The sequence below is a fragment of the Brachyhypopomus gauderio genome, unplaced genomic scaffold (assembly GCF_052324685.1).
Source record: "Brachyhypopomus gauderio isolate BG-103 unplaced genomic scaffold, BGAUD_0.2 sc104, whole genome shotgun sequence".
In the NCBI taxonomy this organism is placed as follows: Eukaryota; Metazoa; Chordata; class Actinopteri; order Gymnotiformes; family Hypopomidae; genus Brachyhypopomus; species Brachyhypopomus gauderio.
The window spans coordinates 21,040-32,280 of NW_027506925.1; the positions used below are offsets into that span (position 1 = coordinate 21,040).

General features: G+C 41.8%; 2 protein-coding genes across 4 annotated transcripts; both read right to left on the reverse strand.

Moving 5' to 3' along the window:
- Nucleotides 1-252: 252 nt before the first annotated feature.
- On the reverse strand, nt 253-2,186 carry foxc1b (forkhead box C1b). Its single transcript, XM_076993157.1, has one exon. The coding sequence runs from the start codon at nt 1,872-1,874 to the stop codon at nt 582-584; it is 1,293 nt and encodes a 430-aa protein (XP_076849272.1). The 5' UTR covers nt 1,875-2,186; the 3' UTR covers nt 253-581.
- Nucleotides 2,187-6,053: 3,867 nt separating this feature from the next.
- Nucleotides 6,054-10,893, reverse strand: foxf2b (forkhead box F2b). Of its 3 annotated transcripts, none has more exons than XM_076993130.1 (3): nt 10,752-10,888; nt 7,191-8,153; nt 6,054-6,525 (listed from the first exon to the last, which is right to left on the reverse strand). In XM_076993130.1, the coding sequence occupies exons 2-3, from the start codon at nt 8,128-8,130 to the stop codon at nt 6,359-6,361; spliced, it is 1,107 nt and encodes a 368-aa protein (XP_076849245.1). In that variant the 5' UTR covers nt 8,131-8,153; nt 10,752-10,888; the 3' UTR covers nt 6,054-6,358. The 3 variants fall into 3 exon arrangements, with proteins under 3 accessions (XP_076849245.1, XP_076849246.1, XP_076849248.1); XM_076993133.1 differs by lacking the exon at nt 6,054-6,525 and adding an exon at nt 6,553-7,032 and having other exon boundaries at nt 10,752-10,893; XM_076993131.1 differs by lacking the exon at nt 10,752-10,888 and having other exon boundaries at nt 7,191-8,450.
- Nucleotides 10,894-11,241: the final 348 nt, after the last annotated feature.

Here is an 11,241-nt window from a genome sequence, read left to right on the forward strand (position 1 = left end):
TGCACAAATTACATTAATTTAATTTAAGAATTGCTAACACTGATAGTAAAATGGCATTGATTTGCATCTCCTTTTAGAGCTGTTTGCCTAGTCGGTGTGTCTGACAGCTACCTAAATTAATACTGAAAGGGGTCATTCACAAAATGTGTGGTCAGGTTGTCTATCCGCCATACTGAATAAAATTCCATTGCAGCGTGTATAAAAGCAGGTTATAAACAAAGCAAAACCGATAAATCACTCGAGAGTTAAACGTAAACAAGAATGTAATTTATTTAACAAATAATATATTTCGAGTATTTTCAAAATAATAATAAGGCAAAATTTCTTTTTGTACACAGTTACGTTCCATACTGTAACATAAATACGATTGGCATTTCACTGAAAGATTGGTGAATCTAACTCCTAATAAAATAAATTAATATTAATGAATGAAATCTATTGAGACAAATCCGAAAAATACACCGATACTAATTTACGCTCGCTCTGTAACTGGCTCAAATCTTTAGGTTAAGTTATAGAAACGTTGGCGAAAACGAAGGTCTGCATGTAAAAAAAAGTATTTTGACTAGTGTGGGATTTGATCAAAACTTGCTGCAGTCGTACACGAAAGCTCCCGAGGCCCGGTAGAGTGACGGGCTGGTGGAGAAAGGGGTTTGACAGCTGTTGCTTCCGCTCACCGGAGAGGTGTTCAGCGTGAGCCTCTGCGCTTCGAACATCTCCCGCACCGCGTGGAAGTTCTGCTGCTGCGCGGGGTAGCTCGCGCCCAGCTGCCCCATCTCCCCGTTCTGGTTGAGGTACCACTGGGCCAGCCGACTCTGCTGCGCGTGCTGGCCCTCTTGGCTCGCGCTGAGGTGCGCGTGCGAGAGCGTTGCCGCGCTCGGCGTGCTTATGTAATCCGGTAGCGCGTCGTCCCGGTGCCCGCGGTCTCCGGCGTACAGGCTCGTCGCTTGCAAGTCACACTGGTATGTCGCAGGCTGGCCGCAGGGAGGGCTGTAATGTGCCGGCGGGGAGGACGAGTACGTGAGAGACACCGAGCCCGGTAAAGCGGCGCGCGACGCGGGTAGTTCTGCAGCCTGCGGCGGCGACCCACGCAGTCCCGTGATTATGTGATCCACGCTGAAGGTTTGTTGTGCGGTTTGCGTCTGCGGGCTCCCGTTGCACGCGCTCCCGCCGCTGCTGTCCGTGCTCTCGGTCTTAGTCACGGAACCGAGAGGCGGGGATGAGACCTGCGGGGGGGTGCAAGCCCCGCTCTCCGTCTTAATAATGTCCCGCAACTTCACGGACTGCTCGGCGTCGCGCGCCTGGCCCCGCGCCTCCTTGCCTTGCGCGTGCTCCTCTCTATCCTTTAATACGTCCTTCTTCTTGAAACGGCGCCTCCGGCGCAGGAAGCTGCCATTCTCAAACATGTTATACGAGTCAGGGTCCAGCGTCCAGTAGCTGCCCTTACCCGGCTTCTTGTCATCGCGCGGCACTTTGACGAAGCACTCGTTAAGCGACAGGTTGTGTCGGATACTGTTCTGCCAACCTTGCTTGTTTTCCCGGTAAAACGGAAAACGCTCCATAATAAACTGATAGATCCCATTCAGCGTGACCCTTTTGTCTGCAGAGTTCTGTATGGCCATCGTAATTAGTGCAATGTAGCTGTACGGAGGCTTGACCATATCCTTAGGCTGTTGAGCAGGCGCGTACGGGGCGTAAGCGCGTGCCATGCCGCCGGGGTACTGCTCGTGCGCCGCGTGAGAGTACATACTCATGGGCGTCGGAATGCCGGTATATCCGCCTCCGTTTGCAGCCCGGTAGTAGCCCTGCTCCCCGGTGATGTAAGGCACGACACCCAGAGAGTTGGAGCTGGACACGGGGTAGCGCGCCTGCATCGTTTCGCTTCACAACTCCGGGCGGAGGACAGGGAGAACTTTCTCCAAACTCTTCTAATCTCTGCGAACCTCTCCTAAACTACGCACGAATCTTATTCGACTCATCCAAATCACCACGTCCAGTTTCCTCAGACGGAATATTTGTTTCTCTAAAAAAAAACGTGCAGTAATCGTGATCTGCGTATGCTTTTTAAGTAGTCCGGTATGCCGGTTAGTCGTGCGTTGAGTAAGCAAAATATTAAACTTGGATAATTCACTGAAGGAAGAAAACCTATGAACTTCCCGCATCCGTCACTTCTGAGAAACTTTTTGACCGTAAACCAATTCTGCCTTATGGGCTGTGCTAGTGCTCCTCCCCAAGAACACCCGACATCCAATCAGCGTTCAGAGGTGTTTGTGGACCGGCTGTACTCGAAGCGTTTTACCCCAGCGCGCGCAGGCATAAGTGCATTAAGCGTGAAGCGCGAGCGTGCGCACGCGAACGCGCGGGCACACACTCGCGCACTTACGAGCACAAACGTCGAGGAAATATTTGGAGTGCGACATAAGAACAAGATATTATTTGGCCGAATACAGGTCGTTTATACAGGTAATTTCTTTATATGGAGGGAAAGTTTCGTCTCATTTGAACACGTAGGTATAATTTCGTCCCAGTATGATGTCAGAGAGAAAATGAAAATATAAAGTCCAGAAGTTTGAAGCACTGTTAGAGGAGAAATGAAGAATAGTAGACAGTAAATAGAGTTATTATGGCCGAATATGTAGCGTTATCTAATTTACGAAGACCTCTTGAAGGCACGGATTGAAGGTTTGTTTCTCTAAACTTATATAGTATAAAATGATCTTAATGAAAACGAGCAATTACATTATGCTGTTGCCTTATAGTTAACTGTAACTTTAATTACTGTAAAAAAAAACCACAAACGGACACACTCATAATTCTATTTTTATTGTACCTTTTGTTGTGCAGTTTATGTTTTGACACATTTCTTTTGCCTGATTTACAGATACAAAGTGATGAAACGCGAGAAAATGCAGATTATATGTTTACAAAATTATTCATTTAAAATTGAAAAAGCAAGCTCCATCAACTTCTTATTTTAAAGTGTTTTTTCCAACAGATATTCACAAATACATCAAAATTTAATTGCAACAATCATGGTTCTGATTCATTACGTCATGGTGGTGTGAACTATGCAGACTTTAACACTGTTACCGAGTCAGAATAACCTTTTGTTAATCAATTGCAATTTTTATTTACTGTAACATATGCCAATAATAAGAGTTGGCAAAAATTCTATTAAAATAGCAGAATGTACAGACTTGTGGGGAAACCCTGCCCCCTTTAGTCAAACTAATCTCCAATGCATGACATTTATATTGCCATAATATAAAATAATTACAAATCCGTTTTTCCCTGTTTTGTTTATTTAATTGTTTATAAAACTGTACCGCAGGACATCATGTTTTAAAGACATTACCTGAACTATGAGCAGTATGGGCTGTTTTCTTTGCACTACGCAATTTTTAACTCGCTTTAATTCAGTGTGGGAACCAAATGAATGAAAACGTCACTCTGTATAAATTATCAGTTTAATTGACCAAAAATAGTAAGAAATAAAATGCGTGTGAATGTGTAAATACATGCATATCATTTTAGTTGTAGTTTGATGTAGATTGTTTTGACCTAAAACCAAGGCGCAATTTCCGAGTCTTTTCTGACTAGTAAATTATTCCCAAGAAAATATAGGCCTTAGATTAATCACTCAATAACAATTTTATTCTTGTTACATTCCAGAAACAGCCGACGTCATGTTGTGGATGTAAGCTAAACATACTCCTATGGCCTATTTTGACGTCAATTCCTTCCAAAGCTTTCAAGAAATTTTTTACCTTAAATATATGACCTTGTATAGACTAGGTCACGAGGATGTTTACAATTGTCTTTTTTTTTTTTTTTTACAAATAACGATGAACACAGGCAGCATATGCAACTTCTAAAATGTTAATTGAGGTTATTGGCTACTGGTTCATCAGTTTACGTTCATCTTCCACTTTGCTCTTCTACCGTTAAAATAAATGTAGGAAATTAGTTCATATGCTTATTCGACGCAGCTCAAACGGATCCTCCAGTTTTTCTTCCGACCTGCTTCCGCGCCACCGGCGCCTCGCGACGACACCTCCGTTATCATGGCTGCAGGTATCAGCGAGGTGGCTGCAGGTATCAGCCGGCGCCCGCAGCTGTTCGCCACCTGGCTGCGCGAGCCGAGAGCGCGAGCTTTACACGCATTTAGACTAGAATCTCCGCCAACAAACACGAACCCACAAGAATGTGCTGGCTATTAAAATATTTAGAGTGATTGGGTGTTATGATCACATGAAAAAAAATTCATTTTGTATTCTTCAAAGAAATGTTACATGGGGCCCATTTGTACGAAACCTGAGAGCTGGCAGGTCACGTGGGGTGCGGCAGGTGAAACTTGACGCCTCTCGGCTCCTCCCTCGACTGCAGGAAGCTGCTCTGAATGACCTGCTAGGCCAGGCGTAGCTTATCTCCATATTATATTTCTGCAGGCATGTGCCACGAAATAAATTGTTGCAAAAAATATTTTAAATATATTTTTTTAATGTTTTCCTTGCTTTTAATTTACAAGGACGTATTGAAAAATATTTTAAATAGTTTTTTATGTTTTCCTTGCTTTTAATTTACAAGGACGTATATTACACTAAAAATATTTTTTAGTGTAACGTGCAGAATCATACATAAATTCATCCTCTAAACTGGATAGTTGGAGAACCGCGGTTCGGTCAGCGGTTGCCGCCAAGTGGTCAGGGTTAACATTTTGCCTTCGCTTAAGGCATTTGGCTTATTCTTATCCAGAGAGACGTATATCTTTATCGGTATGACAGTACACGTGATGTTTACCAGGTGATCTGGTTTGTACTAGTGTACTGCAGTGTCAAAAACAGTCCAAAAAGTGTAAAAAAAAAGGCTACAGCGATGCAAATGTGATTCCATGTTGAACATTACAGTTGGCAGTTGTTTCAGGAAATTAGACAAATAATATTAACTGATTTTATTAACATGTTACAGGTGCAAATACAAAGGTCATAGTGCCTAAAGTAAGAATTAAAATTGCAACATGCAGAGAAGAGTTAGAGGTATTAAAAACCAGACATTAAATATATTTTTAAAATCTTTTCAGTGCTCATTAACCCTGTAAAAATGCTTCCCATTCCAAAACTGCAGTTACGTTGAAGATTGATCCTGTGAGTCCCATAAGGTGTTTCTAGTTTTTTCATCTGTTTCGTCGACGTAATCAGCTACACATTATTGTGTTTAGAAATAAACACGTATCAAAATAAAGAGGTCCAATGAGAGAGGCTAGAGAGGTTCGATGGACGTGTGGCTTACTAGCCTATTTTTATTTTATTCCCGAGCTCTAGGAAAGAGACGCTTAGCCACCGCTAGATGGCATAGTAATAACATCATATAGAAAAAGATCTGCCGCGAGCTCGGCGCAGTCAGATGGTACCAAAATAGACGACAACAGTCAGGGTTGATTTCTGAGTGCATTAAACCATAGCATATAACTTTTAATACCTTTTAATGAGCATGACTTGGGTCTCATAATAACTAGCTATCGGCCTAGCTAAGGTCATTTAATTTGCAGTTAATCCACTTTGTCATCAATACGGGTTTATTTTACTCTCAAATCTACTGAATGACCATATTATCAGCTGGCTCAGCTAACGTTCTGTCAGAAATCCGTCCATTCAACATCTTCTTGCAATTCCTATTTCTCTGTATATATCCAAGTTGATGTATAAGCTCCAAAGAACTGGACATTTCGTTACTGAGTGCTGTAACCTATGCTACAGACTTCAAGTTAGAAACGAAGATAAAACGTTGATTTGATGTTATAAGGGTCCAAGTTATAAGTTATGTTGAACAATTTGTTTAAAATTCACAAATATTTTATTATAAGTAACAATCGTAAAATAACCGCGTTTATATATCTATTATATATAAAGCATAGTCAATATTAATTTTATCATTATTGTTATTAGGCTTTCACATGGTCTCTATTCCTACATGCTCGCAAAGCAGCTCTTCTGGATATGAATATGAAGAGATGCATGAGAAATACATCATGTATAACAAAAAACAATGCAGAATTATGCAGCCACATTTTATTATTGAATATGTTTACAGTTACACTACAAGACAGTCGTATATGAAAAATCACATACGTCTCAATTTATTTATTTACAGTGAACAGATATGTCAGATATTCTCGCACATATCACCCCACACATGATACGTTTGCAGCGATTATGAGTCTGCAGACGGTAAGTCAGTAGGCCTAATAACGGGCACTTTAAGCATGTGTTGTCATACAACATTAGTCGTAGAGATAACATTGGTCGCACAGTTCATAAATCCAGTGTTCATTTGTGCGCACAAGACCACCGAGAAACCTTCACATTGCACATGACTTGTCCTGGTGAACGCCCCGATGGTAACGATGGTGCTGCGGATAATATCCACTAGAAGATGAATGTAACGTTGATATTCCGTTAAGGTTTAGTACAAAGTCCTTCCCTTCGCTTGCAGGCGATGAAAGGGTCTGGTAGCGCGAGGCACCCACTGTGGATTAAAACATTTAACAATAATTAGGTGTAGCCTAAGGGGGATTTGCCTCTGTATGCTAATACTGTCACGTGTGTTCATTTAATAAATGTTTAATTATTAAAAATATATATATTAAAAAGATGGATAGTGTATTTAAAATCTAATAAGTCACTTGAAATGTATAAATTATTTAAATAAAGTTAATGTTTTGTTTTTTCCTTTTGGTACTGTACTGTACCGTACACGTTGTAATTTAACTCTGAGATGAGAGTGCATGTATTGCATATGACTTCACGACTTACTGCAATAATGTAACGTGAGAAATTAAGATATTTTAATTAGGAACTATAATGTCATGATTGGATGTCTAGGTGTACACCGGGAAACAATTCAGTTAAAAATCTCCAGTCATCCTGCATTTGGTTTCATTAGGATATGTAATTCTACACGATAATTTGGAGGTCGGTCGTGTCTCGTCTTCCTAAATGGATGGTACACAGGTCCTGATAGTGTCACGTGCTCCTAATTAAAAAATAAATTACAGTAACAATAAATCAGGTTATTTGGCGTTCTCTAAATTAACCAAGCCTGCAAAAAAATGAAATCTGATCAGGTCGTGCGCGCAGCTTGGTGTCTAAAAATGAGAGCAATTAAATAATGTCTCGCCAGGCTTAATTTACCTGTCATCTCTGCACCGTGTCTCGCGCCCGGCTGGAGATACGTCTGCTCCAGGGAGTATGACGATATTCCTCGGTGTAGCGCTGATGAACCCGGACCGCCCGAGCTGACAACAGGCTGTTTTAAATACGGGGAGCCGCTGGAAGAACACCACTGTGGACTGCCTCCAGAATACTGCGCATGGCTCTCGAGCACACTGGCAATAGCGCGTGAAGAGGGAGCTGGACTACTATTGTTCGTGCCATAGTCTCCACTTGTGGAAAGTGAAGAGTTCACCATTGCAGAGCTTTGGTTCGAGGGCATGTGTTGTGCATAGGTCAGTGCGTCATACCCGCTGCCAAAGACGCTCCCAGACGTGATGTCCACGGTGTAGCCGTTGGTTTGACACGTTGGAGTGTGGAAGTCAAAGCTCTGCGGTAAAATTGTGGAACTGAACCCGAGGCCGTTCATCATTCTGTACATTGGTTGCAGAACTTGACATTTCCTCCGAAAACCCCGTGGTCTCCGCCGAAACGACCCCTCCTCGAACATGAACTCACTCGCCGGATCGACGGTCCAATAGTGGCCTTTCCCTGGCCGCCCCAGGCCTTTTGGTAGCTTAATGAAACATTCGTTGAGGGATAAATTATGCCGGATGGAGTTTTTCCACCCCTGGTATGAGCCTCTGAAGAAAGGGAATCGTGCCTGCAGGAACTGGTATATCTCACTGAGAGTGAGCCGCTTGGTTGGTACACTCTGGATAGCCATTACGATGAGCGCAATGTAGGAGTACGGCGGCTTTTCTGGGCGTCGCAGTCCCGAGTTGCTTTTTCTGCCATTGGATGTGGTGTCGTGGCTTTCTAAATCGATCGTGGAGTTCATTAATCCGGGATGCATCGCAGAGGTGGCGGTCCTCGCAGAGTTCCTCGGCTCTAGTGGCGTTGGTGACATCTCGGCAGTCATCTTTCTGGCTCTGGCACTGAACACTGATACAAATGGGCAATTAAGTTGACAGAATGAGTAAAAATTGAATTAACCATCCAGATGTGATAAACAGCAATACCGGAACGCTGTATCACGATTTAGTACTTATTAACTAACTGATGCTCCAGTCTTTAGATTTTTTTAAACTAACATTCAATATCCAGCCGGCAAATGATAACACTTTTCTGTCAAGATGAAGCTACGACACTGTTATCATCGTGCAGTTATGTAAATAGTTTTAGTTTATCTGCGCTGGATGTCCATAATCCGCTCGTGAGAAAGAAACTGCAAATCTACACGCGCAAGGCCCTCAACTAAACAGAACGACTATCGCCCTGTAATCTCCTCCAAATCTCTCCCTCCTCCTTCCTCTCCGCCTCCATCACAGACACCCCCACCGATCAAGAGCTGCTCTACCTTTCGCCTCTCCCCAGCTCCCACGATTCAGTAATCCCCCCCTCTCTCGCTCACTCTCTCTCGCTCACTCTCTCTCTCTCTCTCTCTCTCTCTCTCGCTCACTCTCTCTCTCTCTCTCTTTCGCTCACTCTCTCTTTCTCTCCGTTCTTGCTCGCGCGCTTCTTATTTCTGTCTTCTCATCTTCTGTGTTAAACACGAAGGCGCCGTTTTGTCAAACACGCATCGTACAAGTTTATGATATCGATGTTTAAACATTGCGCTGTGAACTCTGACGAAAGAGCTTGTTGAACCGCTGCATATGTTATATGGAAATCTGGTGAAAACAAGGTCACCAGTCAAATGGTTTTTATCCTGTAGAGGCTATGTGTATATGTGGGTGAGTAGAGGAAAGAGAGGTAGAGAGAGAAAGAAGGAGAGAGAACTATTGTAAATGAATCTGACGTGAGTGGAAACAGACTTTTTCCACCAAGCTCAGGTTGATTGCCACACACAGCGCGGTAGGGGCAGCGCAGAACTCCACACTGTTACAAACACACAGAACCAAGGATATCGCTAGTCCACCAACCTTGTATATGTATGGGAAAATAGCTTCGTCAACGAATAATGTTATTTTAATACTTCTCCGACAGTAATACACCATTAATATTATCTGAAATCTTAGAAAGAGCACAACTTTGCAGCAATATAATCTGTAATATTGAGCTAAAATTACATTAGACTATAATTGTTTATTATTATTATTATTATTATTATTATTATTAACAACAATAATAATAATAATAGCATAGCCTACAACAATAATACATAATAATGGCTGCATAAACAACAACAACAACAACAACAACAATACTACTAATACTACTACTACTACTACTACTACTACTAATAATAATAATAATAATAATAATAATAATGCGTGTGTGTGAGTGTGTGTGTGTGTGTGTGTGTGTGTGTGTGTGTGTGTGTGTGTGTGTGTGTGTGTGTGTGTGTGTGTGTAGCCTACATATCTGGAGAACATTCCAATTCATTACAGTGTACTATAGAAAAAGATCTAAACATTGCAATGAAACACGGTATTCTGTTTTCGGACAGAGGTCCTTCACCAGCTGTGCAAGCATAGGGCTATACATGCATATCTATGTATTTTGTCATTCTGTATGCTGAACAGCAATGATAATGTAAGTGCCCTGAAACCTTTTAAGATTTAATAATGGATATGACATTCATACAAGGGCACTAGGGCACAAGGGCGTAGACCCTGAGGCTCTTGAAATTGGTAGGGATACGTCACTTACGTACATGTTAATTCTACGCCCTTGATAAAATTATTGATAGGGACAATTCAATAATATCTTCATATTGATGGGGACGCGTCACTTCCGTCCCTGCTAATTCTACGCCCTTATAATGGCATAGTGATGACCTGTCCAATATATTTTCATATATTGGACAGTCCAATAATGTCCAATAATATATTTTGCACTGCCCAAATGAATCCACTTCTGATTTTCTATAGTGTTAGAAGTGTGAAGATTAATCTGAATTTACTGTATTTCTACATGGCTATTTTACGTAGTCTTTATTTTATGGGTTGGTTTAAAATAGACCTGTTTAGGCCTGTACTGCAGATGTAGGCGGTCTGAAATAGAAAACAGAACATTCCTATGTGTCATAAGAGCGTATAATATCGCCGGATAACCCCACCATCGTAATCGTTGCCCTTTTAGGTAAAGACTTTCTGAACAATGCGAACCAACAATCCCCTCTGTGCCTAGTTCTGTGAGGATGTGGATAAAACGTTTTTCCCGCGCGACAGAGGCAGCTTTTCGTAGCGTTTCCGCCGCCCGCTGAGCGCCTAAACCCCCGCTGAGTCCCGGATGCGCAATCGGCCGAGAGGAAATTTAGCTCCGCTCTACTGTACAGTGAAGCTACAACTACTCACCCAGACGTACATGCACTCCGGTTCTCTTACGTTATCGTAGGTACACAACAATTATACGTGGATTGTTTTCGGTGTCTCTCACATATTTACTAGACAAGACCTTCATATCCACATTTATGATATTGCGCAGAAAACGCTGCGTTATTTTCAGGTTCAGTTTATGTAGTTAACCCTACTTTCCCACACCCCTGACTCCTGCCACATTTTAGTGTAAAATCGAAATGAGTTTGAACAGTCTTACCTTATGTTTTTTTCTGTGACACGAATAAAAAACATTCTCGCTTGTCAGACTCCGCGACAGAAGAACAGCAATCGGTTGTGTGAGTTAATCTGCTCCAAGCAGTCACGGCTAGGGGCGTGCTAACTCGTGCCAACTCGTTTTGCAGCACACTTATTTCAGAAGTCAATATTATCAAAACACTCTGTTTAATAAGTCGAAAAAGACAGGCTCTGTTGTCTTAAAATTATGTTTCCCATTCACATGTATGTTGCGATTAGAACATAACCACTTGTTTTGTCGTAACGTAATTTTACCTCGCTTTAAATACTTATATTTACGTTTACCTTAAACATTTAATAGTATTTGCTGTAAGTTATTGATTTCAAATGATATTATAGGCCTTATATATATTACGATATTAGGCTACTTGTGTCGTTTTAACGTTGACTAAATGACCAGGATGTGGACAAAACGTCAAAATATAACAGTTGTAGCTGGCTCGAAAAGTTGA

Excerpts from the sequence above, each read along its gene's own strand:
- foxc1b (XM_076993157.1), bottom strand. The coding sequence starts at position 1,874 with ATGCAGGCGCGCTACCCCGTGTCCAGCTCCAACTCTCTGGGTGTCGTG.
- foxf2b (XM_076993130.1), bottom strand. The coding sequence starts at position 8,130 with ATGACTGCCGAGATGTCACCAACGCCACTAGAGCCGAGGAACTCTGCG. Across the intron at positions 6,526-7,190 it reads ACACGGTGCAGAGATGACAG|TGGGTGCCTCGCGCTACCAG; the intron begins GTAAATTAAGCC and ends TTTAATCCACAG.